Here is a 26,154-nt window from a genome sequence, read left to right as displayed (position 1 = left end):
AGCCCAGAAGTCTGGACCACGTGGGGCACAGGTTCCCTCTTCAGGAAGAGTCCCGCTTAGAGGGAATTCTGAAAGGAAATGCCTCTTTGTGGCCACATGGGGGCCCCATTCAAAGGCTCCGTCCATTCCCCCCACCCGGCCTGGGTTTGCCTCTTAAGGAGTTTTTCCATTTATTTATTTATTTATTTATTTATTTATTTATTTATTTATTTAATTTTTGCCTTTTTTGTTTAAAAATTCTATTCTCGTTCCTACAAAATAAAAACATAAATTGAAAAAAAAAAAGTTAGACAATGTGCAAAACCGGCCTGTGGTCTCACAGTTAGAGAAAAACCGCTTAGACTGTTGATATACATGCTTCCAGACTCCTGCGTGTGTTTTTTCTTTTACACAAAACTGAGATCATTCTGGACAGACTTCTCCTCTTAAAATACCGCGAACATCTTCCCACACCAAGTTCTTCACCAAAATAATTATAAATATGGCATTGTGTTCATTCCATTTAGAAATATTCGTTATAAATAATAAGCACACAACAGAAAGTTCTAAGTGGCTCCCTACCGGGATTTACCGAACTATTTTCCTGTTGTTGGAAGGATTTATTCCATTTCAAACCAAGACAGACGTGAGCTACAGCTGTCCAAATAAATAAATACATAAAAAACCCAAATCGTCTGGCAAGACCTAGAGCAGCAGAGGCGACGTGGCGGATGCCCTGTGGGAGAAGGCACGGGTCTCCTGAAGCTCGAAGGGAGAGCGGCCCTGTAGCCGCGGTCACCCGGCCGGCCGGGCTGGTCCCTGGAGCCGGAGTTTCCTTTTAGTGAGCGAGTCCCTCGGGGTACGTGGGGTCCAGGGCGTGAGGCTCTCAGCGGGATGCAGGTCCGGCTCGGGGTTCAGGCGGTGACTCAACGCGCGCCCCGCCGTAGGCCAGTGGGTCTGGGGGTTCTGGAGGCCAGTGGGTCGGGGGGGGGGGGTCGGGGGCCAGTGGGTCGGGCAACGTTGGTGGGTAGGGGGGCTAGGGGGTCGGGGGATCGGGAGACCTGTGGGTCGGGCAGCGTCAGTGGCCGGGTGGTTCAGGGGGTCCGGAGGCTGGTGGGTCGGCTGGCCCGTGGGTCGGACAGCGTCGGTGGGCGGGTGGATAGGGGGGTCGGAAGGTCGGGGGGGTCAGGAGGCCGGTGGGTCGGCGGGCCGGCGGACCGGTGGATCGGAAGGTCGAGGAGTCGGGAGCGGGGTTGGGGGGGGGGGGGTTCGGGGGTCGGGAGGCCGGTATGTCGGAGGTCAGTGGATCCGGGATAGGGCGGTCGGAGAGTCGGGAGGCCGGTGGGTCGGGTCGTCAGTGGGTCCGGGATCCGGCAGTCTGAGAGTGGGAAGGCCGGTGGGTCGGGCGGTCGGGGATCGGGAAGCCCGTGGGTCGGGGGCTCGGGGGCTCGGGGAGTCGGGGAGGCGCGAGGCCGGTGGGGCGGGGGGTCTGGGGCTCTAGGGGCCCGAGGGCGGGTGGACCGGTGGGTGGGTGGGTCTGCTGGCGGCGGGGAGGGGCGGGGAGGGGCGGGGCGGGGCGGGCGCCGCGCCTGCCGTTCGCCTCTCCGGGCTGCAGGTGGGGCTGTGCGGCCGCGCTGCCTCCAGGAAGCCTCACGGGCCTGCGCCGGCTCCCAGGATGCAGTGTGGACCGGTCGGGCGCTGACGGCGGCGGCGCGTCTGCGGGCGGAGCGGCGCGGGCCGGCCAGCGAGGAGCGCGGCGACGCGGGCGGAGAAGGCAGGGCAGGGCCGGGCGGGCGCCGCCTGCGGAGAGGCCGGGGGCCGGCCTGCGTGGAGCCGCGCGCGGCGGCGGCGGCGGCGGCGGCGGCGACTTCCTCCGGGCCGGGCCGGACAGCGCACGGCCATGGCCGAGGCGGCCGCGGCTCCGGTAAGGGCGGCCCGCGCGCACCGACGCGCGGACTCGGGGCCCGGGCCCAGCACACGGCGCCGCAGGCCCTGGGGAGGGGCTCCGTGGGCCGGGCCGGGCCTCCGTGCCTGGGCTCCGGCGAGCGGGGCGCGGGGTCCGCCGGGGCCTACGGCGCCCGCCGGCCGGGCCCCCCCATTCGCGGCCGAGCCTGAGCAGGGCGGAACCGACCGTCCCCGCAGCGGAGGCCGCCGCACGCCGAGTTCCTGCAGCCCTCCGCGGCTTCCTGCCCCCGCCCCATCCGCCGGCCCCTCCATCTCCGCGCCCCCCACCCCGCGGCTCCTTTCTCTCCCCACCGCTCTGCCTCGGCGCTCCCTACCCCCCAGCTCCCCCCAGCGGCCTGGTGGCACCTGGGAGGCGTCCGAAGCGGCTTGGATGGCGCGCACACCGAGTGCCCGGCTCCATCGAGGTCGGGGCGGAAGACAGCTGCTCCCTCTCGTAGAAGCAGGCAGGCACCAGCCCTGTTAGGCATTATTTTGTCCTCACAACAAACCTGTGGGGTAGGTGCTCGTTCTGTCATACAAAAGAAAAACCCGAGGCCTGGAGAAGTTAACTTGCCTGGGATCGCACAGCTAGAAAGTGTGTGAAAAGACACAGTTGCTCCGTTTTCGGGGCCGCATTGTGTTTTGGGGGAAGCAGACAGGTACACTGGTGTTAAGGATGCAAAACAGAGGTGAGTGGTCCCTGCATTGAAGTAGAAAGGGGCTGTGGGAGTGCAGGGAAAGGAGAGGGAGGGACTGGCACCCCCTCCCTGGCTTGTGCTTCTGTGATTTGAGCTGGGCTTTTAGGGAAGGCTAGGATTTCATCAGGCTGGGCGGACCAGTGGAGCTTTCCAGGTCGGGAGGTGGGCTGGAGCACAGAGAGAAAGCGGTGGGGGGGCATGTTCAAGGACCAGAAGGCAGCCCCCTGCACCAGAGGACGGTTTCGGTAGGGAGGCAGTGGGAGAGAAGGCCGCAGGAAGGGTTGGAAGGGGTTTTGATGCCTGGACTTCATCATATGGGTGGGAATTCCTTGAAGGATTTGGAGTTCTCTTACCATCCGCTCCCCTGAAGCATGGACTTTCTGCTTCCCTGGCAGGAGTCTGAGGACAGCCCCGTATTATCCACCCACCGTTCAGTAAGGAGCTGGGCCTGAGCACAAACAGTCACCACCTCCTGCTAAATAGTCTGAAGCCCTTATGCGGGGCTCCCTGCCCCATTAAAATGTAAGAAAACTGTGCCTTGCTGGTCGTAAAGTAGTTTACGCAGATGTCCTTTTCCTGCAAGGCAAAGATTGGGATACTGGCAGTCAAGTGCACTGAGATGCCGAGTAGGATTTCAGGAGCTGGGGAGCCGGGTGATGAAGTGAGTGGATGCTTCGGGAGCAAACTCTTGGGAGGCTGGGGTCAGATGGCGGTGGTTGATAGGAAAGGACACGTGGGCAAGGGAAGGGATGGTCGCCGTCATGGAGGGTGGCCCAAGGTGCCAGCCCAGTTCAGCCCCTGTAGCCTCGAGGCAGAAACACCTACCCCTTGAGAGCTAGAGTCCCGCCCGCATCCAGCTCCCCTCCAATGGTTCTCTGCCTCTCCAGCTCCTCCCCATCCTCTGAGACCCAGGTGAAGCCCTTCTTCAGGTCAGAGGTCATCTGGTATGGCCTCCTAACAGCCACAGAAGCACTGAGGGTGCTTGACAGTCCCCCCCCCCCCCATGCCGCCCCCATCACTGCTCACACTCTCTTCCTCTCCCTATTATCTGAAGCGTCCACCCATGTTGTTCTCAGTGACTTTCTCCAAAGGAGCCCTCACTCGTTCCTACTAGGCACCGACCATTTGTTGAGGACTGGTTTCCAGAACGTTGTAAGGAGCCGTCTGTCCTCAGGCACCGCCAGAAGGAGGCACAAATATCTAAACCTCCTCCCTGACCGGCCGGTCCCACCTTCAGATGTGGGTCAGTCAGGTGGTTCAGCCCGTACCCAAAGCAAAATGAGCCCTTTCCTCAGGGTCCCCAGCTGCCAATCAGGTCATTCAGGCTACCATGAGAACTTTCCAGCAACAGGGAAGTCACTGCTTGGGGGAAGCCTTATGACGGTTATCGTATATATAAAAGTCTAACCTCATGGCATGTTTTTACCTTCTTCCCCAATCTGTCAGGTGTGTCATTGATTCTGGGGTGGCTACAAAAATGTCTGAGACTAATTCTCCCTTTGGGAGGGGCTGGATACCACGAGTGACAAAATCAGACTCTCCAGGGACCCAGGGGACCTGGGTTGCTTTTGACCCCTTTTGACCCCTTGACCCACCAATGCCACCTGTGTCAAAGAGTCTAACTCTTGGCTGGTGGAGATTTGCAGTAACGGCGGTTTTTATTAGTTTAAGGAGGAGCAGTTGGGGAGGGGATAAAATCAGATTGCACTGGAGGGAGAGGAATTGGCTGTTTGATTTTTATGTTTATTAGAGTGAGACACGAGGGGCGCCTGGGTGGCTCAGTCGGTTAAGTGTCCGACTTCGGTTCAGGTCACGATCTCCCAGCTGGTGGGTTCGAGCCCCACGTCGGGCTCCGTGCTGACAGCTCAGAGCCTGGAGCCTGCCTTGGATTCTGTGTTTCCCTCTGTCTCTGTCCCTCCCCCACTTGTGCTCTGACTCTCTCAAAAATAAACAAACATTAAAAAAAATTAAAAAAAAAAAGAGAGAGACACGAGATACTTTAAAAAAAAAAAAAAAGGCAGTTGAGCAATGCTCATGTTTGTGCCGGTTCAGTGAACCAGCTGTTTTTTGTTTGTGTGTGTGTGTGTGTGTGTGTGTGTGTGTTGCTAGGTCATCATCAGTAGACAGTTCCTGTGCGATTACGATGGGAAGTGCAGGCTGGGCTCTAGTAAATCTGCAGTTTACTATTTATGCGCTGAAATGAGCCAGCAGGGCTAAGTCACTGTTTATTAGCAGAACTGCACTGAGCGCCTTCCGCGGGCCGCGCACTGTGCTGCGGAAGATGCTCCAGAGAGTCCCCGCAGGCAGATGCAGATTAATGGGCAGGGCGTGAACGCTGGGATCCGGGTGTGCAAGGTGTGCTACAGAGGCCTGGAGGGAAGGCGCCAGCCCAAACAGCCATGGTGTCTGAGTCCCCCAGAGGAGCCGATCACCAGGCCGCGATCTGGCGTGTGGCACAGGGCGTCCCCGCTTTCCCTTTGTGCTCCGCACACCCCCCCCCACCCCCACCCCCGGCCCAGCCCCCCCACCCCTAGCAGAGATGGGCTCAAGGCACACGGTGGACGGCACGGATGATGGTGGACTTCTCCTTGTTTCCGAAAGATTTCTCCGTGGACAATGGCAGCCACAATTCAGGCCATGGAGAGGAAGATCGAGTCGCAGGCTGCCCGCCTGCTGTCCCTCGAAGGTCGAACTGGGATGGCCGAGAAGAAGCTGGCGGACTGCGAGAAGACGGCCGTGGAGTTCGGGAACCAGCTGGAGGGCAAGTGGGCCGTGCTGGGGACCCTGCTGCAGGAGTACGGGCTGCTGCAGAGGCGGCTGGAGAACATGGAGAACCTGCTGAGAAACAGGAACTTCTGGATCCTGCGGCTGCCCCCGGGCAGCAAGGGGGAGGCCCCCAAGGTACCCCTCGGGCACTGGGGGTGGGACAGCGCGCGGGGCCGTGCCCGTAAGCGTGTGGGTGAGCGCACGTGGTGCTTGTGGTTCCAGGTGCCCGTGACCTTTGATGACGTGGCCGTGTATTTCTCTGAGCAGGAGTGGGGCAAGCTGGACGAGTGGCAGAAGGAGCTCTACAAGCACGTGATGCGGGGCAACTACGAGACGCTGGTGTCCCTGGGTAAGGCGCGATGCTCAGTTTTCTGCTAAATGTGATTTTGAGTGTCCCCAGACCTCTCTCCTCGTGCTGGCGGGCTTCGCCACAAGGGTGCGTAAATCACTAGAAGCTTTGACCGTGCCGGGCGTTACCTCCTCTCACCGTAGAGGAGCACCGGGTGACTGAGTGGAAAGCTTCCTCTAGCTGGTGAAGTTCACGGGTGGCCGGACAGAGAGGCGTGGTGGTGTTTCTCTTAAGCAGGCATGGAGCATGGACTTCTCCGTCCTGCTGAGACGGAGTGTAAAACCTCTGACCGTTCTCGGGTCCAGGAAGGCATCGATCCACTTTCTTTTAGCCTTCTCTTACTGGGGCGTGTGGCCTTGATGGTGACACTCCTCCAGTTTAGTGGACAATACGGGCGGACCATGCTTCCCCTCTGCCCCCACAGACTCCCAGGGCCCCTGTCACTCTCCACATGGGGTAACCCCAAGAGGCTGTTTCTTCCTGGGCTTCTTTCCTCTTGGGATGGTTTCTGCGTGACCCAGACCTGAAGGCAATAAGGCACGCTCAGTGCGGATGGGAACAGGCGCAAGTGTGACGTTAGATTTTAGCTTGAAGGGAGGCGACTGGGTGGTTCAGTGAGCGTCTGACTTCGGCTCAGGTCACGATCTCACAGTTCGTGGGTTCGAGGCCCGCATCGGGCTCTGTGCTGATAGCTCAGAGCCTGGAGCCTGCTTTGGATTCTGTGTCTTCTCTCTCTCTCTCTCTCTCTCTCAAAAAATGAATAAACATTACAAAAAAATTTTTTTAATTAAAATAAAATAAAAATGTCTCCCAGACTGCCAGATGTCCCCTAGGAGACAAAATTGCCCATGGTTGAGAACCAGGACTCTTTACTAATCTAGAAATTTCGTTTCTTGGCCATTCTTGGATTCCCAGGCTGCCTGTCCCCAGCTCTGAATGGAACCACGTGGCAAAAGCTAACCTTCCTATCTTTCCTCAGACTACGCCATCTCCAAGCCTGAGGTCCTCTCCCAGACCGAACAGGGGAAGGAGCCGTGCAGCTGGCGTCGCACCGCCCCGAAGGTTCCAGATGTTCCTGTGGACCCGAGTCCAGGTGAGGGGCTGAGAGAAGGCCAGGGACGCCAGGCAATCAGGTGGGAATGGGAAAGTAGAGGGCCAGGGAGGACATGACTTTCTTTCCAGGAAGAGCCAAGGAGAAACCTCAGCCTTGAATGTTTTAAATCTGTTTTTTAATAGTTGAGTTATGGCCTACAGCCTGTTCAACAAACAAACACTCTAGGAATACTTCCCAGTGGGGAAACAGACAGGAAACCTAGCTTTCCAGAAGACAGATAGAGCCAGGGCCCGGAATTAGGGGAAGAGGGAAGAAGTCACTGAGAGGGAAGGTAGGAGTGTGTCGAAGACAAAATTTCTTTCTCAGTTTTATGAAAAGCCAGCCTTACCCCCATCCAAGAGCCGATCTCATCGGCCGGTCACATGTTTCAACGTGATTAGAACCACAGATTTATTTAAGGTGAATCTGGACACCCTGGGTCACGGTCTCAGCTTTTCCTGGAGCCAGTCAGCACCTTTGAAAGTTAAAGAAAGGACAGGTGGATGTGTGAGAAGAGCCTGATCACCAGCGTAATGCCCCAGACAGGTGTAAGGGGTGACAGTCCCTCACTGACCGGGAGACCCCACCTGTGCAGGCTCGAGCCTGCTTTCTCCACGGAACCGCCTCGTCTGTCCCACCTGCCTCAGGATCCCCTGTGCTCCGAACCCCTACGTTACTGAAAAGTCTACCTGTGTTTAATCTGTGATTAACGAAATGTGTTTTCCCTGTTTGCTGCTGCATCGCAATTAGAGGTTCGCCCAGCCAGAGCAGGCGGTGCGTAGAGGTGTCGGGAAAGCGTTCGCCAGTTTAGTTCCCCAGACGGCCCCACGGACGGCCCCTGAGTCCTTGCTAGGTGCCAAGGGCAGAGCTGGAAGTGGAGCACAGCGGCGCGACTGGGCAGGGCGCCATGTGGTTGGAGAAGAGGGATCGGACACCTGCCCGGCTTCCTAGCCTGCGGGGGAGGCCCACCGTGGGTTTGTTCATTTTCCTTATAACGTCTACGCGGGGGCCTCTCTGGTTTCCACCCCGTCATTCATGAGAGGGAAGAGGGGCCCCGGAAATACCGTGGCTGCTGGCGGGACCCCACTCGCTCCTCACCCCCTCTGGGCTGGGCATGCCCTCGACAGACCTCGTCTCCGCTTCAGTTCCTAAATTCTCCCGCCCTGCTTCGTGGGGACTCCGTCCCCAGCAAGACCTCAGATCTTCACGCTCTTCCCGGAGCGTCCCCACCCATTCTTGCTCGGGTGGCTTCCCCGGGCCCTGCATTTGGTGCTGCCCGCCCCTGCCCCGCGTCCCGCTCAGCCCTGGCCCGGAAGGCACTGGTGTCCCTGCGCCTCCATGTTGCCTCTGTGCTGGTCTCCCCTCCTCCCTGCAAACCCCCACCTTTCAATCAGACGCCTCCCGTCTTCCTACCGCCTTCCGCGGACCTCATCTCCGCTCCTGCCAACATTGCTAGCGATGGCACATCCCCAGGATGGCGCTCGGAGCACCGCAGCCTCTCTGTTCCTTTGCCCCCACCCTCCACTCGCTCTCCACCACCCACCCGGAGGTCCTACCCCTGAGGCAGCCTTCCCATCTTCTTGACTTGAACCCGGCGCCCTAGTGCTCCTCCTTGCAGATGGCTCTGCCCGGTACCCTGACCCCAGCATCTGGCCCTTCCACTGCCCAGCTAGTCCTCAGTTCCTCCTTGCCCAGCCCGGGCTCTGGTCCACTGGCATCATCCCCCCGTCATGCCTCTTGTGTGTTCACCTGGCAGAACTATAATCCCGGTTAGATGCATCTGCCTGTGGTGCACCTGTTCCCACGCAGCTGCATGTGGCTGCAGAAAACCCCATGAGCCGGGGCGCCTGGGTGGCGCAGTCGGTTAAGCGTCCGACTTCAGCCAGGTCACGATCTCACGGTCCAGGAGTTCGAGCCCCGCGTCAGGCTCTGGGCTGATGGCTCAGAGCCTGGAGCCTGTTTCCGATTCTGTGTCTCCCTCTCTCTCTGCCCCTCCCCCGTTCATGCTCTGTCGCTCTCTGTCCCCAAAAAAATAAATAAAAAAAAAACGTTGAAAAAAAAAAAAAAGAAAACCCCATGAGCCTTCTCTTCCTCACCTGCAACCTGGGGGCTTCAGCACTGCTCCGGGGTCGCACGGTGTCTCCTTGGTCCACTCAGTTGCCCAGAGGTTGGCAAACTGTGGCCTGCAGGCCGGATCACTCACCGTCTGTTCTTTTTTTGGCCCCCGGACTTAGAAGGATTTTCATGTTGAAAAAATACTGTTTGAAACAAAAAGAAACAAACCTCGTGGCCCTCCCACCCCAGCAGCCTGTCTGCCTCACCTGTGCCCCATTCTCTGTGTTCGCTGCTGTGGCCATCCCTCCCGCCAAAGGCCTGCCTCTGCTGGACGCTAGATCCAGTCTGGCCTCCTCCCTCATCCTTCCCACCAGCATCTGTCTCTGCCGTCGGATGCCCGATTTGGAAACAGGCCACTTTTGACCCCACAGCCCTGCCCTCCCACTTCCGCCCTCCTCGTGTCACACTGCCCACAGTCGCTGTCCTCCAGCGCCCGCTTTCTCCCATTCCTCTTCCTGCTCTTGAAGCCCTTCCATCAACATTCCTGGCAAGGCCACCAGGGACCCTCGTGGCGTTACTTTGGGACATTTGTCACCATTGATCACTCTCTTCCCAGATTCACTTCTTTGACAGGAAACCTTCCTGGTTTCCTCCTGCCTCACTTAACACCTTTCCTGTGCTATCCCTGGTGTTCTTTCTGACCTTGAACCGTTGGGGTGCCCTCCCACCTCCGCCCATGCCCCTGCTCTGCCATCCCAGCAATGGCTCTGAGAGCTCCACGTGCCACCGGTGTGCCTCTTGCCTCGCCCCTCCCTCAGTTCTGCACACCCCGCTGAGCTCCACCTCCTCCCCCCGCCCCACCCCTCCAGACACGTCTTCCTCTCCCCTGCCACAGTAGACAGCTGTCCACCCTGCAGGTGCAGACCAGGACCCAGGAGTCAGCCCAACGCTTTCTCACACCCACATCCATCGGGAAATCCTAGCAGCTGGCACCCCCTTCAGACTTGTGCAGAGTGCCGTCCCGCCTCGCCTCTACCCTGAGGCCATCGTCTCCTGCGGTCACCTTCCAACCAGCATACCTGCTCCTGCCTTAATCCCCCAGAGCAAGTCCTACACTCTTCTGTTCACAGCCCCTTACTGGCTTCCCACTGACTCAGAGACTCTGGCTCATTTCTCTGTGTCCCGCTCCCTCTGTTCCAGCCATACCGTCCTCGCTTTCCCCCAACACCGCAGGCTGCTCCAGGCTCCAAGCCTTTGCACTTGCCAGGAATGCCCCTCGGATACTTCCCAGCTCCGCCCTTTACCTCCTTTGGGTCTCTGTTTGTTGAAAATTATGGCCCCTTTTCCCCCCCGAATTTCCAGTCTCCTTCTCCTGCTTTGGTTTGTTCCATAGCAGATGGTGTCATCTATTATGTATATTTCTAGATTGTTATATATAGTTCATATTTACCGAATTGATGGAGATACAGATATTATATGTATTTCACATAGAGAGAGATTATGGATTTCATGTTTACAGATTTATGTATGGCCAGTAAATTTCACGAGGACAAGAACCTGTATGTCTTTTGTTCATATGATCATTACAGGCACCTAGAATACCGCCTAGCACAGAGTAGGAGTTCAACAGTTATTTGTTGAGTGTCTGTGGTGTTATGTAATTTAAAATATCTGCGTGTTAAAATATGTGTGTTAAATTCCTTGTTAGATTTCCTAGACTCACTCCTCCCTATGGTAACCAGTTGTCCTAAAGTTGGTGTTTATCCTTTCCGTCCACATTTTATGTTTTGTATTATTTTTTGTTTTAATTTAAAGCCAAGCTAGTTAACATACAGTGTAATAATGATTTCAGGAATAGAATTTACTGATCCGTCACTTACATATAGCACCCAGTGCTCATCCTAACAAGGACCCTCCTTAATGCCCATCCCCCGTTTAGCACATCCCCCCACCCACCTCCCCTCCAGCAACCCTCAGTTTGTTCTCCATATTTAAGAGTCTCTTATGGTTTGTCTCCCTCTCTGTTTTTATCTTATTTTTGCTTCCCTTCCCTTATGTTCATCTGTTTTGTATCTTAAATTCCACATAGGAGTGAAATCATATGATATTTGTCTTTCTCTGACTTACTTCATTTGCATAATACATTCTAGTTCCATCCACATAGTTGCAAATGGCAAGATTTCATTCTTTTTGATTGCCGAGTAATACTCCATGTATGTATGTATGTATGTATGCGTATATATATGTATATGTATATGTACATATATGTGTATATACGTGTATACACACACACACACCACATCTTCTTTATCCATTCATCCATCAGTGGACACTTGGGCTCTTTCCATACTTTGACTATTGTCGATAGTGCTGCTATAAACATGGGGATGTATATGTCCCTTCGAAACAGCACACCTGTATGCCGTGGATAAATGCCTAGTAGTGCAATTGCTGGGTCGTAGGGTAGTTCTATTTTTAACTTTTTGAGGAACCTCCACACTGTTTTCCAGAGTGGCTGCACCAGCTCGCATTCTCACCAGCATTGTAAAAGGGTTCTTCTTTCTCTGCATCCTCGCCAACATCTGTTGTTGCCTGAGTTGTTAATGTCAGCCATTCTGACAGGTGAGAGGTGGTATCTCACCGTGGTTTTGATTTGTATTTCCCGGATGATGAGTGATGTTGAGCATCTTTTCGTGTGTCTGTTAGCCATCTGGATGTCTTTGGAAAAGTGTCTACTCATGTCTTGTGCCCATCCATCCCACTTTAAAACTTTTATTTAAAACTACTATGTGTATATGTAGCCATAAACAATATACAATGTGGTTTTGCAGGTTTTGGAAAGTTATATCAATGTCATTATATTTATCACTCAATATTCGGTATTTCAGGTTTATCTCCACTGATGCATATAGATCAAGTCCATTCATTTTAACAGATGCTTACTATCCCCAAAGCAACCGCGTTACATTTATTATCTACTGGTCTGTTGATTTGCACTTCCGCTGTGTGTGATTTTTCCCTCTCACAAGTGGTGCTGCAGTGGGCAGTTTTACACCTGTCTCTCTGTGTCCATGAGCCGCAGACTCTCTGGGGAATAGACCCGGAGAGGAACCCCTGCATCACAGGGCACACTTGTCTACACCTCTGCTGTTGCCATGGTTACACCAGCGTGTCCCGCTCCCTTCAGCAGTTCTGAGTACCTGTTTTCTTACAGCTTTGCCCACTTTCGTCATTAGACTCTCGCCAGTCTGATGGAGGTTGAAATGAACGGCATGGTTTTCATTTGCATTTCCCCAACTCTTAGGGAGATGGAGCCTCCTTTTCACGTTTATTTGGTTTCTTTGCAAATTGTCTTTTTCTGGTTTTCACTCTCTTATCGATTCAGACTTTACATAGGTTCTGAATACTAACCCTTTGTTATTTGCATTACAAAACATCTCCCAGTCTGTATCAGGTCTTCTAAGTTTGTAGTGCCTTGTACAGAAGTCTTGATTTTGGGTCGAATCAAACTTACCCATTTCTTCCTTTATGATCTGCTTTCTATCTTAAGATAGCCTTCCCTACCTTATTCCAGGTCAAAAGGACATTCGCCTCTACCTTCTTATAAAACTTTCAGAGTTTTGCTTTTCACATTTAAGTGTTTATCAAGAATTAATATATGTGTAGGTTGCAAGGGAGAATGAAAAATGTTTTTCCCCACAAGGGTATCTGATTTCCCAACAAAGTTTGCTGAGGATTCTTTCTTTTCTCCAATGATTTGTACTGCCAGTTTGGTCGTGAACCAGGTTCCCATACACACAGGCACATTTTCTGGACTCTTTATTCTGTTTTTTGGGTCTCGGTCTCTACGCCAACACGCACTGTTTTAGCTTCATAATAAGCCCTCGTACCTAGAAGACTAAGCCTTCCCTACTTGCTCTCCAGAACTTTCCGTGGCTTTTGTTCTTCTTGGGCCATTGTTCTCCTATATGAGTTTCAGAATCTTTATGTCAAGTTCTCAGAAAATCCGGCTGGCATTCTGATTGGAATTGCATTTACTGTATAATTTCATTTCTGGAGAATTACCCTTATTACAATATGAGCCCCTCTACCCATGAGAAGACTCGTTTAACGAAGGCTTCTGTGTGTGCTTGAAGAAGGCTTCAGTTTTCTCTGATCGTTGTGTCTATTGTGAATGGGGTTTTTACATTAATTACACTTTTTATTATATGAAATTTATTGTCAAATTAGTTTCCATACAACACCCAGTGCTCACCCCAAAAGATGCCCCTCTTCAATGCCCATCACCTCCCCTCCCCTCCCCTCCCTACATTTTAAATAGTTATCACAGGTACACAGCTCTGCTGTTGACTTTCTTTAGTAAAAAACAACTTTTACTCAACTTTGTTATTCTAGTGATTTGCCAATTTAGGTTCTCATGGTTTTTTGGGTTTTTTTTTTTTTTTTTTTTTGGTTGTTGTTTTTTTTTTTTTTTTTAATGTAGGCAATTGTACCCTCCACAGATAACACAAAAGTTATCTCTTCTTTTTAAATTGTTGTAACTTTATTTTTCTCATCCAGCAGCTTGGCTAGGACATTGCCGAGCAGTTCCAGAGATAGCTGGCATCCTTATCTGTGAGGTGCTTTGAAGGTCTCAGCAGTTAAGGATGGTTTTTGCCATAGACTTTCGATAGTACTCTTATAAGTTTATAGAAGTTTCCTTCCACTTCTGGCTAAAGCTATTGTGAGCAAGTATTATGTTGTATCAAATGGGTTTTTTTTCTTTTTTAATATTGTTTTGTTTCTTTAAAACATTGTAACCGTGTATCATACATAACATTAGCGAATACATACGAACAAAATCCGTGTGACCCTTGGAGAATCATAGTAAACACCCATAGTCTCAATACCCAGCATCAGAAATAGACCACAGCCAGAACCTTCCATGGCCCCATTGTCATTCTCTGATCCCATCCCCCTTCCTTCCTTTTACAGATAAACAGAAAATTCAGAAGTAGATATGACCAGTCCCTTGGTTTTCTTTACATTTTTCATTCCTTATGTGTATATTCCTAAATGCCATTGTGAACCTTTTTTGAATGACACCGCACCATCTCTAGTCTTCAAGTTGAACTTGGTACAGATCATACCATCTGTATCCTTTCGTTTGACCTTGATTCTGAGCGTCGTCCCTGCTGATGCGGTACAGCTGATGTCCTTTCCTTTTCACCACTTCATGGGTTTCTCTCTTATGACTATGATACAGCGCATTTTTTCCTTCTGCTGATGGGCGTTTGTCTTGTTTCTAACTTTTTTGCTTTTAGGAACAGTGATGTTGGGAACATCGTTACGCGTGCGCAAAACTTCCTCTAGGTGTAGACCCGGGCGTGGAACTGCCGGGGCCTAGGAAAGATGCATGTTCGACTTTTCCAGGTGACGTCTGAGTGTTCAAAGCGGCACTGCCACCAGGCACCCGCCAGCGGTGCCCAGACGTCCACGGCACCTCATCCTCGCCAGCCCCGGAAATGCCTGCGTCCTCGCTTCTGCCCATCTGGTGGGAGTGAACCGGGTTAAAAGTCGTATTTTACCACGTGCATTTTCCTAATTAGTGAGATTGCACATCACGTCCCCCGTTTCCAGGCCACTTACCTTTCCTTTTCTGTGAAATGCCTGTTGAGTATGTCTGTTGTCCATTTCTCTTGTAAGTTGTTTTCCCTTTACTTACCGATTTGTAAGTGCTCCTTTCATGTTCTGAGTATTAATCTTCTTGTCAGGTATGTGTATTGCCGATACCTTCTCCGGTCACGGTATATTTTAAAGAATAGATGCTTTTGATTTGAATGTACCGGGATTTACTAGTGTTTACCCTTATGGTTTGTCCTTTTTATGTCGTAAACTAGTAAGAAATCTTCCCTACCTCGAGGTTGCGATACACCATCTCACATTTTCTTCTAAAGGTTCTGCCTTCCGTGTTCAAGCGCTGAGTCTGTCGGGGCTGGATTTCCCTGGCGGTGGGAGGCGGGCGCCTGGTCCCTCCACACCAGTGCTTCGGGTCTTTTCCTTTGTTCTTTGGGGTCAGCTTCTCAATTGCCTTATAATAAGTTCTGTGAAAAATCCAGCTGGGATTGTGGTTGGAGTTGCACTCAGTCTATTATGCCTGTTGGAGACAACGGACTCCTTTGCCGTTATTCGTGTTATTTGTGAATGTCTGAAGCCCCTCTGTTCAGCTCGTCTGTACTCTCTCATTGAAGTTTTAGAATTTTCCCCCCAAAAGATCTTGTTTTTGTTGTTATTAGGTATGTTATTAGGTTCCTGGTGTTTATTTTTATTCTTCTTTTTTTTTTTTTTTAGTTTTTTCCCTTGTATTTTTCTTAAGTTTTATTTATTTATTGTGAGAGAGAGAGAGAGAAAGAATGAGTTGGGGGGGGGGGGGCGGGAGCAGAGAGAGCAAGAGAGATGCAGAGAACAATGCAGGGCTCGAACCCACGAACTGTGAGATCGTGACCTGAGCTGAAATCAAGAGTCAGATGCTTAACCAACTGAGCCGCCCAGGCGCCCCTTTCATTGTATTTTTTTTTAATCATTATTACCAGTGGTGCCTTTTGTTAACATGCTTCTTCTATCTGTTGCCAATGTATGCTAGAGCTGCGGGGCAGGAAACACTCCTCTCCAGGCACTTTATCTCTTGCAGGGGCTCAGTTATGTGACATCCCTCTCTGCCCCCAGGCATCCCCTCCAGGGGGCCCACCAGGGACAGTCCTTGTTTGTCCGTCCTCCTCCCCTGGGGCAGCTGGTCACCCACAGGAGACAGGTTCCTTCACTGCGGTCAGGTAGGGGACTTCCTGTCCTAGAGTCAGTACTAGGAACCCTCTTGTGCACTGATAATCCTCAGCTATCATTATGTAATAAAAACAGTTTACCCTCACCTGACTTCCTCTTTTGTTTTATTTTCTCTGTTAAGATCCACGACAGGGAAGAAAAATGGTAGTTGATAGGCTCCCTTAAAACCCTTTTGGAAAGCATACAAAAATACAGTTGTATTTCATTTACTGATATTTCCACCTAAAAACCTTGCTCACATTCTCATTAATGCTAATAACATTGCTAATAATTATCTGATGATTCTCAGATCTCCTGAAAAGATAATACTATCATCTATGAGTAATAAGAATGTTTGTCTCCTTTCAGATCTTTATGGTTAATTTTTTTCTTGTCTTATTGTGCTGGCTGAAATAAAAGTGGCGATAGCAGGTATCCTTGGTTCATGATTTTAAAGAGAATGCTTATTAACTTTTCACATTGAGTCTAACGTTTGTTAAAGGTTTTGTTTATCAGTACCCTTTATGAAGCTAAAGAAGTTTCCCGTATTTCCAATTGATGAGATATTTCTAATAAGGAAAGATGTTGAATTTTTATAGAATGCTATTCTGGTGTCTGTTGAGATGATTATGTGATTTTTCCTCCGTTAACCTGCTAATACGGCAAATTATGTGATTTTCTATTGTTGAATCAATCCTGTGATCTGAGAATAAACCTAACTTAGTCATGAACCTTTATATACACTGCTGGATTCTAGATTTAGTATGCTAGTTGTTTAGGATTTTTGAGTCTTTGTTCATGAGTGAAACTGGCCTATGTAATTTTATTTTTTCAGACTGTCTGGTTTTGATATAAGCTATGACGTATTCCCTCCGTTTTTATTTTCTCAGAGCGTTTGTGTAATATTGGAATTATCCGTTCCTTGAATGTTGAGCAGAGAATACCAGTAAGGCCATCTGGGCCTCAAGTGGTCTTTGTGGGGGGAGATTTTGGTCTACTGACTGAAGTTCTTTATTAGGGATAGGACTATTCAGGTTTTCTATCACTTTTTAGTCAGTTTTAGCAAATTCTAGTTTTTCTAAGAAATTTGTCCACCTCCCCAGAGTTTCCAAATGACTTGGAGTAGCATTCATAAAACCATCTTCTAATCTCTGCTGTGTTTATAATTCTGTTCTTTTTCCATTCTTCATGTCGGTTATCAGTGCTTTCTCCTTTTTTTCTTGATAGATGTAACGGTTTAATAGTCTCTTCAAAGAACCAACTTTTGGCTCTCTGTATTCTATCTTTGTTTTCTCTTTTATTAATTTATGCTCTTGTATTGTTGCCTGTCTTCTACTTTTTATTTATTTTATTTTTAATGTTTATCTATTTTGAGAGAGAGTGTGTGCACGAGTGGGGGAGGGTCAGAGAGAGAGAGAGAGAGAGAGAGAGAGAGAGAGAGAGAGAGAGAGAGAGAATCCCAAGCAGGCTCCACACAAACTGTGAGATCGTGACCTGAGCCAAAATCAAGAGCCAGACTCAACTCGCTGGGCCACCCAGGCATCCCTGTCTTCTAGTTTTTAAAGGGGTTTTGTTGTGCATGTCATTTCTTTTCCAGCATCTTGCCCTGACCCTTAATTTTCAACCCATCTTCTCTTTTTAATATAAATATACAAGTCATAAGATTCCCTCTAAGTACCATTGTAGATGCAACTCACATATTTTGATAAATTATATTTTCGTTTAGCATTGGGTTCCAAATATCTTCTAATTTTCATTGTGATTTCTCCTTAGAGTCTTGAATTATTTAGAAAACATAGATTTTTTTTTTATGTTTATTTTCGAGAGAGAGAAAGAGAGACAGAGTGTGAGTGGAGGAGCGGTAGAGAGAGAGAGAGGGAGACACAGAACCCGAAGCAGGCTCCAGGCTCTGAGCTGTCAGTCAGCACAGAGCCCAACGTGGAGCCCAAACCCACAAACTGTGAGATCATGATCTGAGCCAAAGTCAATCGCTTAACCTACTGAGCCCCCCAGGCACCCCAGACATTTTTAAATTTTAGTAGGTATGGGGAGTTTGGGGGTATATGTTATTGATTTCTAACTTAATGTTATAGTTACAAAATCAGTGTTTAAAAGATTAGTATTTTAAAAATTGACTAAAGTTTGCTTTATGGTCTAGAAAGTGTTCATTTTTCCTTCTTGCTTGGGGTGGCTTAAAAAACTTGAGTTTTCCTTGTCTTTAGATTCTACTATGTCCATTTGATCAGGTTTGTTAATAGTGTATTCGAATCCTATGACCTTGAGTCAGCTAGATTTATCAGTTATAGAAACAGGTATGTTGAAATACTCCACTGAGAAGTTGGGAGTTATTTCTTCTGGAGTTTTGCTGTATTATTTTAAAGCTAAGTTATTAGATTAAAAATGTAGAATTAGTTTTTCTTTCTGGCCAATATAACTTTGCACAGTGGTCCTTTTTTTACTTCTGTGAATATTTCTCTTTTTAAATTCTATTTTGATGGGGCACCTGGGTGGCTCAGTTGGTTAAGCTTCCAACTTCGGCTCAGGTCATGATGTCACAGTTTGTGAGTTCGAGCCCCATGTCGGGCTCTGTGCTGACAGCTCAGAGTCTGGAGCCTGCTTCAGTTCTGCATCTCCCTCTCTCTCTCTGACCCTCGCCTGCTTGTGCTCTGTCTCTGTGTCTCTCTCTCAAAAATAAATAAACATTTAAAAAAAAATCTATTTTGGGACGTCTGGGTGGCTCAGTCGGTTAAGCCTCTGACTTTGGTGCAGGTCATGATCTTGTGGTTTGTGAGTTCAAGTCCCACGTTGGGCTCTGTGCTGACAGCTCAGAGCCTGGAGCCTGCTTTGGATTCTGTGTCTCCTTCTCTCTCTGCCCTCCCCTTCTTGTTCTGTCTCTCTCTCTCTCTCTCTCTCTTAAAAATAAACATTGAAAAAAATTTTTTTATTTTATTTCATCAGATATGGGATAACTGCATCTTTTTAAAAATTTTCTTTATTCTGGCTTTGATTCTTTTACACTGCTTTTGCAGCCTTCTGTTGTAGGCATGTCTTTTGCAAACCGCATACAGTTAGGTTTCTTGTTCATTTTTAGTCCGATCATCTTTACCTTTTAAATGTCCAGCATGGTGGGCACTAGCCACATGTGGCTGTTGGTGACTTAAAAAGTACTATAAAGGGGCGCCTGGGTGGCGCAGTCGGTTAAGCGTCCGACTTCAGCCAGGTCACGATCTCGCGGTCCGTGAGTTCGAGCCCCGCGTCGGGCTCTGGGCTGATGGCTCAGAGCCTGGAGCCTGTTTCCGATTCTGTGTCTCCCTCTCTCTCTGCCCCTCCCCTGTTCATGCTCTGTCTCTCTCTGTCCCAAAAATAAATAAACGTTGAAAAAAAAAAAAAGTACTATAAAGATGAGATACATAAATGCTGAACATTTTGGATATATTGGGTTAAGTAAAATATATTGTTAAAATTAATTCCACCTGTTTCTTTTATTTTGCTATTTTTTTTAACATTTGTTTATTTTATTTTTGAGAGAGAGAGAGAGAAAGCATGAACTGGGGAGGCGCAGAGAGGGAAAGAGAGGTAGAATCCCAGGCAGGCTCCACACCACCAGCACAGAGCCTGACGCGGGGCTTGAACCCAGAAACCGTGAGATCATGACCTGAGCTGAAGTCAGACACCCAACCGACTGAGCCACCCAGGCGCCCCTCCTGTAATCAGTTTTGATACTCTCATCAGATGCTCCCCTTTTTATTTTTCCGAATATATTAAAGTCCATATTCTGTATATGGTAATTCCAGTATCCTAACATCTCTGCAGGGCAGATCCTGCAGTGTGTGGTCTGCTGACCCACTGAGGCAGCTGCTTTTCTGGTTGAGGTGGCGATTTGTAGTTGTGAGCTCAGTAATGTCTGAGAACTGTGTTTATTTTTTTTGTCATGTTTAATTTTATTTATTTACTTTGAGAGAGACGGAGAGTGAGCTCGCACGCGTGGGCACAAGCCAGGGAGGAGCAGAGAGAGAGGGAGAGAGAGAGAATCCCAAGCAGGCTCCGCGCTGTCAGCACAGAGCCCCACAGGGGGCTCGATCTCAGGAACCGTGAGATCATGACCTGAGCTGAAACCAAGAGTCAGACGCTTAACCGACTGAGCCACCCAGGCATCCCCTGAAAGATTTAAGATGTTTAAGATGCTGTCATCCTGAGACTCTCTGTCCACCTCTGCTGGTCCTTGGGGCCACCAAGACCTTGGCCTGGAGGTCCGGGCCACTCCGTGGTGTGACCTGGCACCAGTGACCCTTGGGCACAGGCTGTGCTGTGTCAACTCCCACGCTGATACTTAAGACACCATATCCTTCAGCTTCTTTTTTCCGTAGTTCTTGGGAGTGAGTTCGGCCACGACTCTCGTGTTGTTTGGCCGCTCTCCTGGTTTGTAAGTTTATTTTCATAGGACCTCCTGTGGCCTGAGTTTATTTTCATAGGACCTCCTGTGGCCTGAGTTGTGGGGGGGTGTCCCCATGGGCAGGTTTGCTTTGCCTGTGCTGGGGGGGGGGGGGGGGCGCCCGGGCGCCGTGGTGGTCAGCCAGTGTTTCTGTGAATTTCTCAGCTTAGGGTCTCTGTACCACGTAGGCAGTGTGAATTCGGTGTGGACATGGGGAAATTCCTGTTTCTTAGAGTGGCTGTCCCACCCGTGGCTCTAGACAGGTGGCGGCTTCCTTGTAGCGCCCTCAGGTGGATGGAGTTATTTCCAGCTCCCAGCTCACCAAAGGGACAGAGCCTCCTGGCTCCTGGCTTCACGCAGGCAACTCAGCACTGTCTCGCCACACCTGGACATCAAAGCCCAGCCTCCAAGGCCTGTGTCCTGTTCCAGCAACTCCCTGGGTCACCTGGCCTCTGTTCCAACTCTTGATTTGACTTTGCATTTGCTCTTTGATTCTTATATCTGGAATCTTTGTTTTATGCTCGCTCATATACATGTGCGGGGGGGGGGGGGGGGCGGAGGGGTAAGGTTTGGGGGGATACTCGGGCTTACATTTTATATAACATTTCTGTGTTAAGAGTGAGGGCAGGACCTCCCCAGAGCAGCGCGGCCTTCCCCAGGGACCAAAGATCCAGCCCTAAGAACTCACGGTCGTATTCCTCACCCCTTCCCACCCTCCCCTATGCTCACTACCATGTGACCTCACGCTTTGCCCAGAAGGCCCCGCTGCCCCTGCTTGCTCTGGCCTTCCGTTCCCACCAGGCTCTTTTGCCATCTGAGCCTTGTAAGCGCCCGTGTCCATTTCCTTGGCTGGATGTGTGTCCCCCACTGGGGCCGAGGGGCCCTGATGCTGTGTGTTCATGCACTTTCCCTTTCTCAGGCTCGGGGCCCCCGGTTCCTGCCCCTGACCTCTTAATGCAGATCAAGCAGGAGGGCGAGCTCCAGCTCCAGGAGCAGCAGGCTCTGGGGGTAGAGGCCTGGGCAGCCGGACAGCCGGATATCGGGGAGGAGCCGTGGGGCCTCAGCCAGCTGGACTCCGGAGCAGGAGACGTCTCTACAGATGCCGCCTCTGGTGAGTGGCCGCGGCTAAAGCAGACACAGGGACAAGTGTGGGGGCTGACGGCAGGGTGTGGGAAAGGACCTGGAAGCACCGTGGAGCTGTGGCCTCCCAGATCTTGAACATCCGGTCTGACCCACTGGGGAGTTTTCCCCCCTGAAGGGAGGGGGCTGTGCCTAATGATACCTTGTGCCCCCCCCCCCCCCCGGGTTTGGTGGTGCTCACGTCTCAGAGCCTCTCTGCCTGACCTCGGTCCACTGCACTCCTGTTTGCCTTGCCCTCGCCCCAGGGCAAATTGCCAGCTGCCTCGCATTACAGAGGCCTGCATGAAATAAGCAGTGACATCGAGCTTCCTGGTGCCTCAGAGAAGGGGGCCACAGAAAACCGGGTGCGGGAGAGGAGAGGTGGTTACGCTCCCGCAGAAAAGGACCAGGTGGGATCTTAGGGTCTCACCTGCCCTTCCTTCCCCTAACCCCCGGGCTCTGATCTGTCCTCACTGCAGGCGTCCACTCCAACTTTTCCACCACGATCCCACCCACTTCCTGGCAGGCGGACCTCCCTCCCCATCACCCTTCTTCAGCATGCTCGGACGGGACACTGAAGCTCAACACAGCAGCCTCCACGGAAGGTATGGTGCGGCCAAGAGGGGGCGGGAAAGGCTCGCGTCTGCCTGCAAGGCTGCCTCGGCCCAGGGCCCTCGTTTTTACTGCCGAACTGCCCTGACCTCTCAGCCAACAGGCCTTTAGGTGTCTGTGGCGTTAGGACTCTATTAGTCTGTCCTTGATCTCCTTCCAAACTCTTAAGCTCAAACAGCCTTTCTTGAGAGCATATGTGTTTTCGACTGTCCCTTTCACATATGGTCCTAACCAGTCAACCCTGCTAAAGCTGATCCCTTGAGAGGACGTATCGCCTGCCCAGGCTCAGCCGTCCTGGCTCTCTGCTGGCGTGGGAAAAACCAAACCAGACCAGAGCCGCTTGTGACCCATCAACACTACCAAAGACAGGCGTCCGAAGGCCAGGATCAGGAAGAATGACTACCAAACTTATGGATTAGTTTTCCATTTACTTCTGAAGGCCAGTTTTTGAAGGCCAGTTATCTGTTACTTTCCTCATTCCTGTCATATTTGTGCTAAAAGCCCAGGTCCCTGATATAAAACTTCAGGATGTGAGAGTCAAGTACATTTATATAAAATCAAACACAGTTTTACTGTTTGGCTAATATTTTTCTCAGTAGCCGGCGGGCCACATAGAATGCTTGCTGCATTCCAAACGTGCCCACCAGTGGTCAGCCTTAGGATGAACTCAGGAGTAGCCTTAATAACCAAAGCGAAAATGGACCCAGGTGAGCAAATGCGATGGTTGCTTTACCTGTGAAGGTCCTCGCCCAGGGTTTGGCCGCAGGACTGCCGGTGGGGAGGCTCTGCCCAACGGGATCCTGAGGCTTGGGAGAGTAGGGCTCACAGTCATGGTGGAGCGGAGTAGCTGCCGAACAGCCAGACGGAAGGATCGGCTCCTCCCTTAAGCAGGTACGGGTCGCGACAATACCGGGTCCTTCTGCCTTTCTCAGCAGATGTCAAAATTGTGATAAAAACAGAAGTCCAGGAAGAGGAGGTGGTGGCCACACCAGTGCATCCTACCGACCTGGAGGCTCACGGGACCCTGTTTGGACCAGGCCAAGCCACAAGGTTTTTCCCTAGTCCCGTCCAGGAAGGAGCCTGGGAAAACCAGGGCGGCTCCTTCCCCAGCCAGGACCCTGTGCTGGGGCTGAGAGAGCCCGCCCGGCCGGAGCGGGACATGGGCGAGCTCAGCCCCGCGGTGGCCCAGGAGGAGACCCCGCCGGGGGACTGGCTCTTTGGGGGGGTCCGGTGGGGCTGGAATTTCCGGTGTAAGCCCCCCGTGGGCCTGAACCCGAGGACTGGGCCCGAGGGGGTGCCCTACACCTCCCCCGACAGCGGGGAGGCCGTGCTGGACCCCAGCCAGGCCCCGAGACCCTTCGGCGACCCCTGTAAATACCCCGGCCGGACCAAGGGCTTCGGCCACAAGCCGGGCCTGAAGAAGCACCCCGCCGCCCCGCCGGGAGGGCGGCCCTTCACCTGCGCCACGTGCGGGAAGAGCTTCCAGCTGCAGGTGAGCCTGAGCGCGCACCAGCGCAGCTGCGGGCCGCCCGAGGGGGCGCCGGGGGCGGCGGGCGGCGGCGCGCGGGACGGCAGCGCGCTGCGGTGCGGGGAGTGCGGCCGCTGCTTCACGCGCCCCGCGCACCTCATCCGCCACCGCATGCTGCACACGGGCGAGCGGCCGTTCCCCTGCACCGAGTGCGAGAAGCGCTTCACCGAGCGCTCCAAGCTCATCGACCACTACCGAACGCACACGGGCGTGCGGCCCTTCACCTGCACCGTCTGCGGCAAGAGCTTCATCCGCAAGGACCACCTGCGCAAGCACCAGCGCAACCACGCGGCGGGGGCCAAGGGCCCGGCCCGCGGCCAGCCCCTCCCGCCCCTCCCGGCCGGGCCCCCGGACCCCTTCAAGAGCCCGGCCTCCAAAGGACCCTTGGCCTCCACAGACCTAGTGACCGACTGGACTTGTGGCCTGAGCGTCCTGGGACCCAGCGACGGCGCGGACCTGTGACGCCCCCCGCCCTCCCCCGCCCGAGCTGGCGAGGGTGGGGGGGGGGCGCCCCGGTGTCCTGGCCCCGCTGCAGGCCGCGCGCCTAAGGAGAGCCCCGCTCGGAGGCGGCAGGGCGGTGGTGGGAACGGAGCCCGGGGAAGCCGGTTTCCCGGCCGCTGAACTGATCGCTGGAGGGAGAGAAACTATCAAACGATCCGGCCTCCACCTCTAAACAAAGTAGAATTCTCTGATTGTGAAACTGAGCAGCATAGAATTTTAAGTAATTTAATTATGGAGACTTTTTTTTTTTTTTTTTTTTTTTTTGATTCTTGACGAAAACGCTGGAAAATAGTCGTAGCACCAGTTTAAACTTTATAGTGTACTTTCGGTTTCCGGAGCGTGCGTTTGTGTGGGCTGTGACCGTACCAAGTCCGACAGTGAGTTGGCCGGCTGGGGACACAGGTGAGGAGGGTCCCGGACCTGCCCTGGCCCCGCTGACTCCTAGGGAGGGGCCGGTGGGGGTGGCGGCGCAGCAGAGTTGAGAAACCCCCGTCCCACCTGGCCACCAAGCTGGCCTGGCGGTGGGGCAGGTCTGGGCCTGGGGCTCCAAGCTCCTCCCATCACCCCTCCCCTCCAGGGTGTGGAACCCCCACCGCGGGTCAGAGTCAGCAGGGAGAAGGACGCGCCCACCGGCAGCCAGTCCCGTTCCCCAGCTTGCCCCTCCATCTGAAAAGTCCCCCCACCCAAAGTGCTGGCCCATTATGGGCCATCTGCCGCCCCTAACGGCAAGGGATCTGGGTGGTGTCACCCTGTTATGGGACTCAGGGCCTCATAAAGGAGAGCCACCTGAAAACACAGTGTTAGGGCTGCGCAGGGGAGGAGGCAGAGGTGGGCAGGCCCAACCTTTCACCCTCAGTTACCGGCGGAGCCAGGAACAAAGCCTGGCCTGCCGAACCCCATGAACCCCATGTGGGGCCGCTTTCCTCTCCAGCCAAATGCTTCTCTTTCCTTTGCTCTGTGTAGTGAGTGTTTCTTCGTTGTCAGAACGCTTTCACATCGCGTCTCATTTGATTACTGTGACCTTGTAAAGCACGCGGGACGAGTGTTGTTAGAGATGAGGAAGTAAACTCCTCCAAGGGCACCCCTCCCAGCCTCACGCGGGAGTGCGCGGCCGCGTGCCAGCAGTCGAGGAAGGCCACGGATTAGACAGGCTGGTCGTCCTGGAGCACCACTGGCTTGGGGGAAGGAAGGTACTCGCGGCTGCCCTCTTAAGATCTGTAGCACCGCTGGCCGAGCAAAATCATTAGGCGTCAAGGTTCTGCTGGCCTGTCTGGAGTGTGCACCCATTCTCCCCAGGGGGCAGGCGGGTTGGGGGGGGGGGTGCCGGGTGGCAGGTCTGAGGCTGCGTGAGGGGCAAGCGCTTGTTCATTCCCCCTCTGACATCTTAGAGGTAGAATTAGAAACGGCCCAGGTTTCTTGATTCTGCCGCAATGCTGTCCCTACCACACAAGTGTCCATTCCTGTTTCGTTGGCACAGCCACTGGTCCCCTTGCCCCCAACGGGTAACCTGTTCCCCCCTGAGGAACCAGAGACCGTGGCTTCCTTTCAGTCCGCTTCCTCATGCGTCCTTTTGTTAGGCAATAGACTAGTTCGGAAAATTGTTTCTATGTACTGTATATTTTGTACCCGTTTACACTTCTAATATTGATATAACTGATATTTTGAAAAACGGATGAAGAGGAAACATCCTGTTAAAATAAAACCTAACCAGCACCAAGACGGCTTGGCGGGTTCCATTCTTAGACCTGTGTCTTGGGCACTGACGCCTCTAGACCCTCCTCCCACGGGAGCCGTGTGGCCACCTCCTCCTACACGTGGTCACCTCGGCGCCCTCCTCCTACACGTGGTCACCTCGGACCCAGGGAGGCCGCCGGCCCTCAGAGCTAGGAGTGGAAGAACCCAGAGAAGTCTGACTCCATGGAGGGGAAACCATAACGCGCCCGGTCACTTTGCTTCAGAGTAGAGTCCTGCTCTGTGTCGTCCGGCTTGATGTAATGCGATGCGAGGTGCGTGAGACCGGGTCTGGGAGAAGAACTGCAGAGCATCCGAGAAAAGCGGATGCCAGGTGTTCTCTCCTCGCCTTGTGGCTCTGCTGGGCCCGAGGCTGCTGTGTTCCTGGTCCGGGGGTGGAGGCCGCCCGACAACCAGAGCCAATGGTTGTGAATGTTCTATCTCGTGTGTTCGGTCTTTCTCATCTTGATCTTTGTCTTTTTAAGAAAATGAAAACGTACAATAAAATCTGCGGAAACTTGCCACGAGGGCCTGGGAGTGGGACGGGGC

The 26,154-nt window shown here is 52.3% G+C and overlaps 1 protein-coding gene across 8 annotated transcripts; it reads left to right on the top strand.

Annotated features, from left to right (window-relative positions):
• Nucleotides 1-675: 675 nt before the first annotated feature.
• ZNF746 (zinc finger protein 746) lies at nucleotides 676-25,591 on the top strand. 8 transcript variants are annotated; one of them, XM_045052969.1, is made up of 7 exons: nucleotides 676-838; nucleotides 5,223-5,522; nucleotides 5,610-5,736; nucleotides 6,716-6,829; nucleotides 21,034-21,225; nucleotides 21,713-21,838; nucleotides 22,778-25,591. In XM_045052969.1, exons 2-7 carry the CDS (start codon nucleotides 5,238-5,240, stop codon nucleotides 23,833-23,835), a joined length of 1,902 nt encoding a protein of 633 aa, XP_044908904.1. In that variant the 5' UTR covers nucleotides 676-838; nucleotides 5,223-5,237; the 3' UTR covers nucleotides 23,836-25,591. The 8 variants fall into 8 exon arrangements, with proteins under 8 accessions (XP_044908904.1, XP_023106474.1, XP_023106475.1 ...); XM_023250706.2 differs by lacking the exon at nucleotides 676-838 and adding an exon at nucleotides 1,613-1,903; XM_023250707.2 differs by lacking the exon at nucleotides 676-838 and adding an exon at nucleotides 1,614-1,903 and having other exon boundaries at nucleotides 22,781-25,591.
• The last annotated feature ends 563 nt before the right edge of the window (nucleotides 25,592-26,154 follow it).

Source organism: Felis catus, chromosome A2 (assembly GCF_018350175.1).
Source record: "Felis catus isolate Fca126 chromosome A2, F.catus_Fca126_mat1.0, whole genome shotgun sequence".
Taxonomy (NCBI): domain Eukaryota; kingdom Metazoa; phylum Chordata; class Mammalia; order Carnivora; family Felidae; genus Felis; species Felis catus.
This window is presented reverse-complemented; position numbering and strand designations above follow the sequence as displayed.

Bases quoted from the DNA above. Each gene is read 5' to 3' on its own strand.
- ZNF746 (XM_045052966.1), top strand. From the start codon at position 3,187: ATGTCCTTTTCCTGCAAGGCAAAGATTGGGATACTGGCAGTCAAGTGC. The intron at 5,523-5,609 runs GTACCCCTCGGG...TTGTGGTTCCAG, and splicing joins GCAAGGGGGAGGCCCCCAAG to GTGCCCGTGACCTTTGATGA. The intron at 21,226-21,712 runs GTGAGTGGCCGC...TCCTCACTGCAG, and splicing joins CTCTACAGATGCCGCCTCTG to GCGTCCACTCCAACTTTTCC.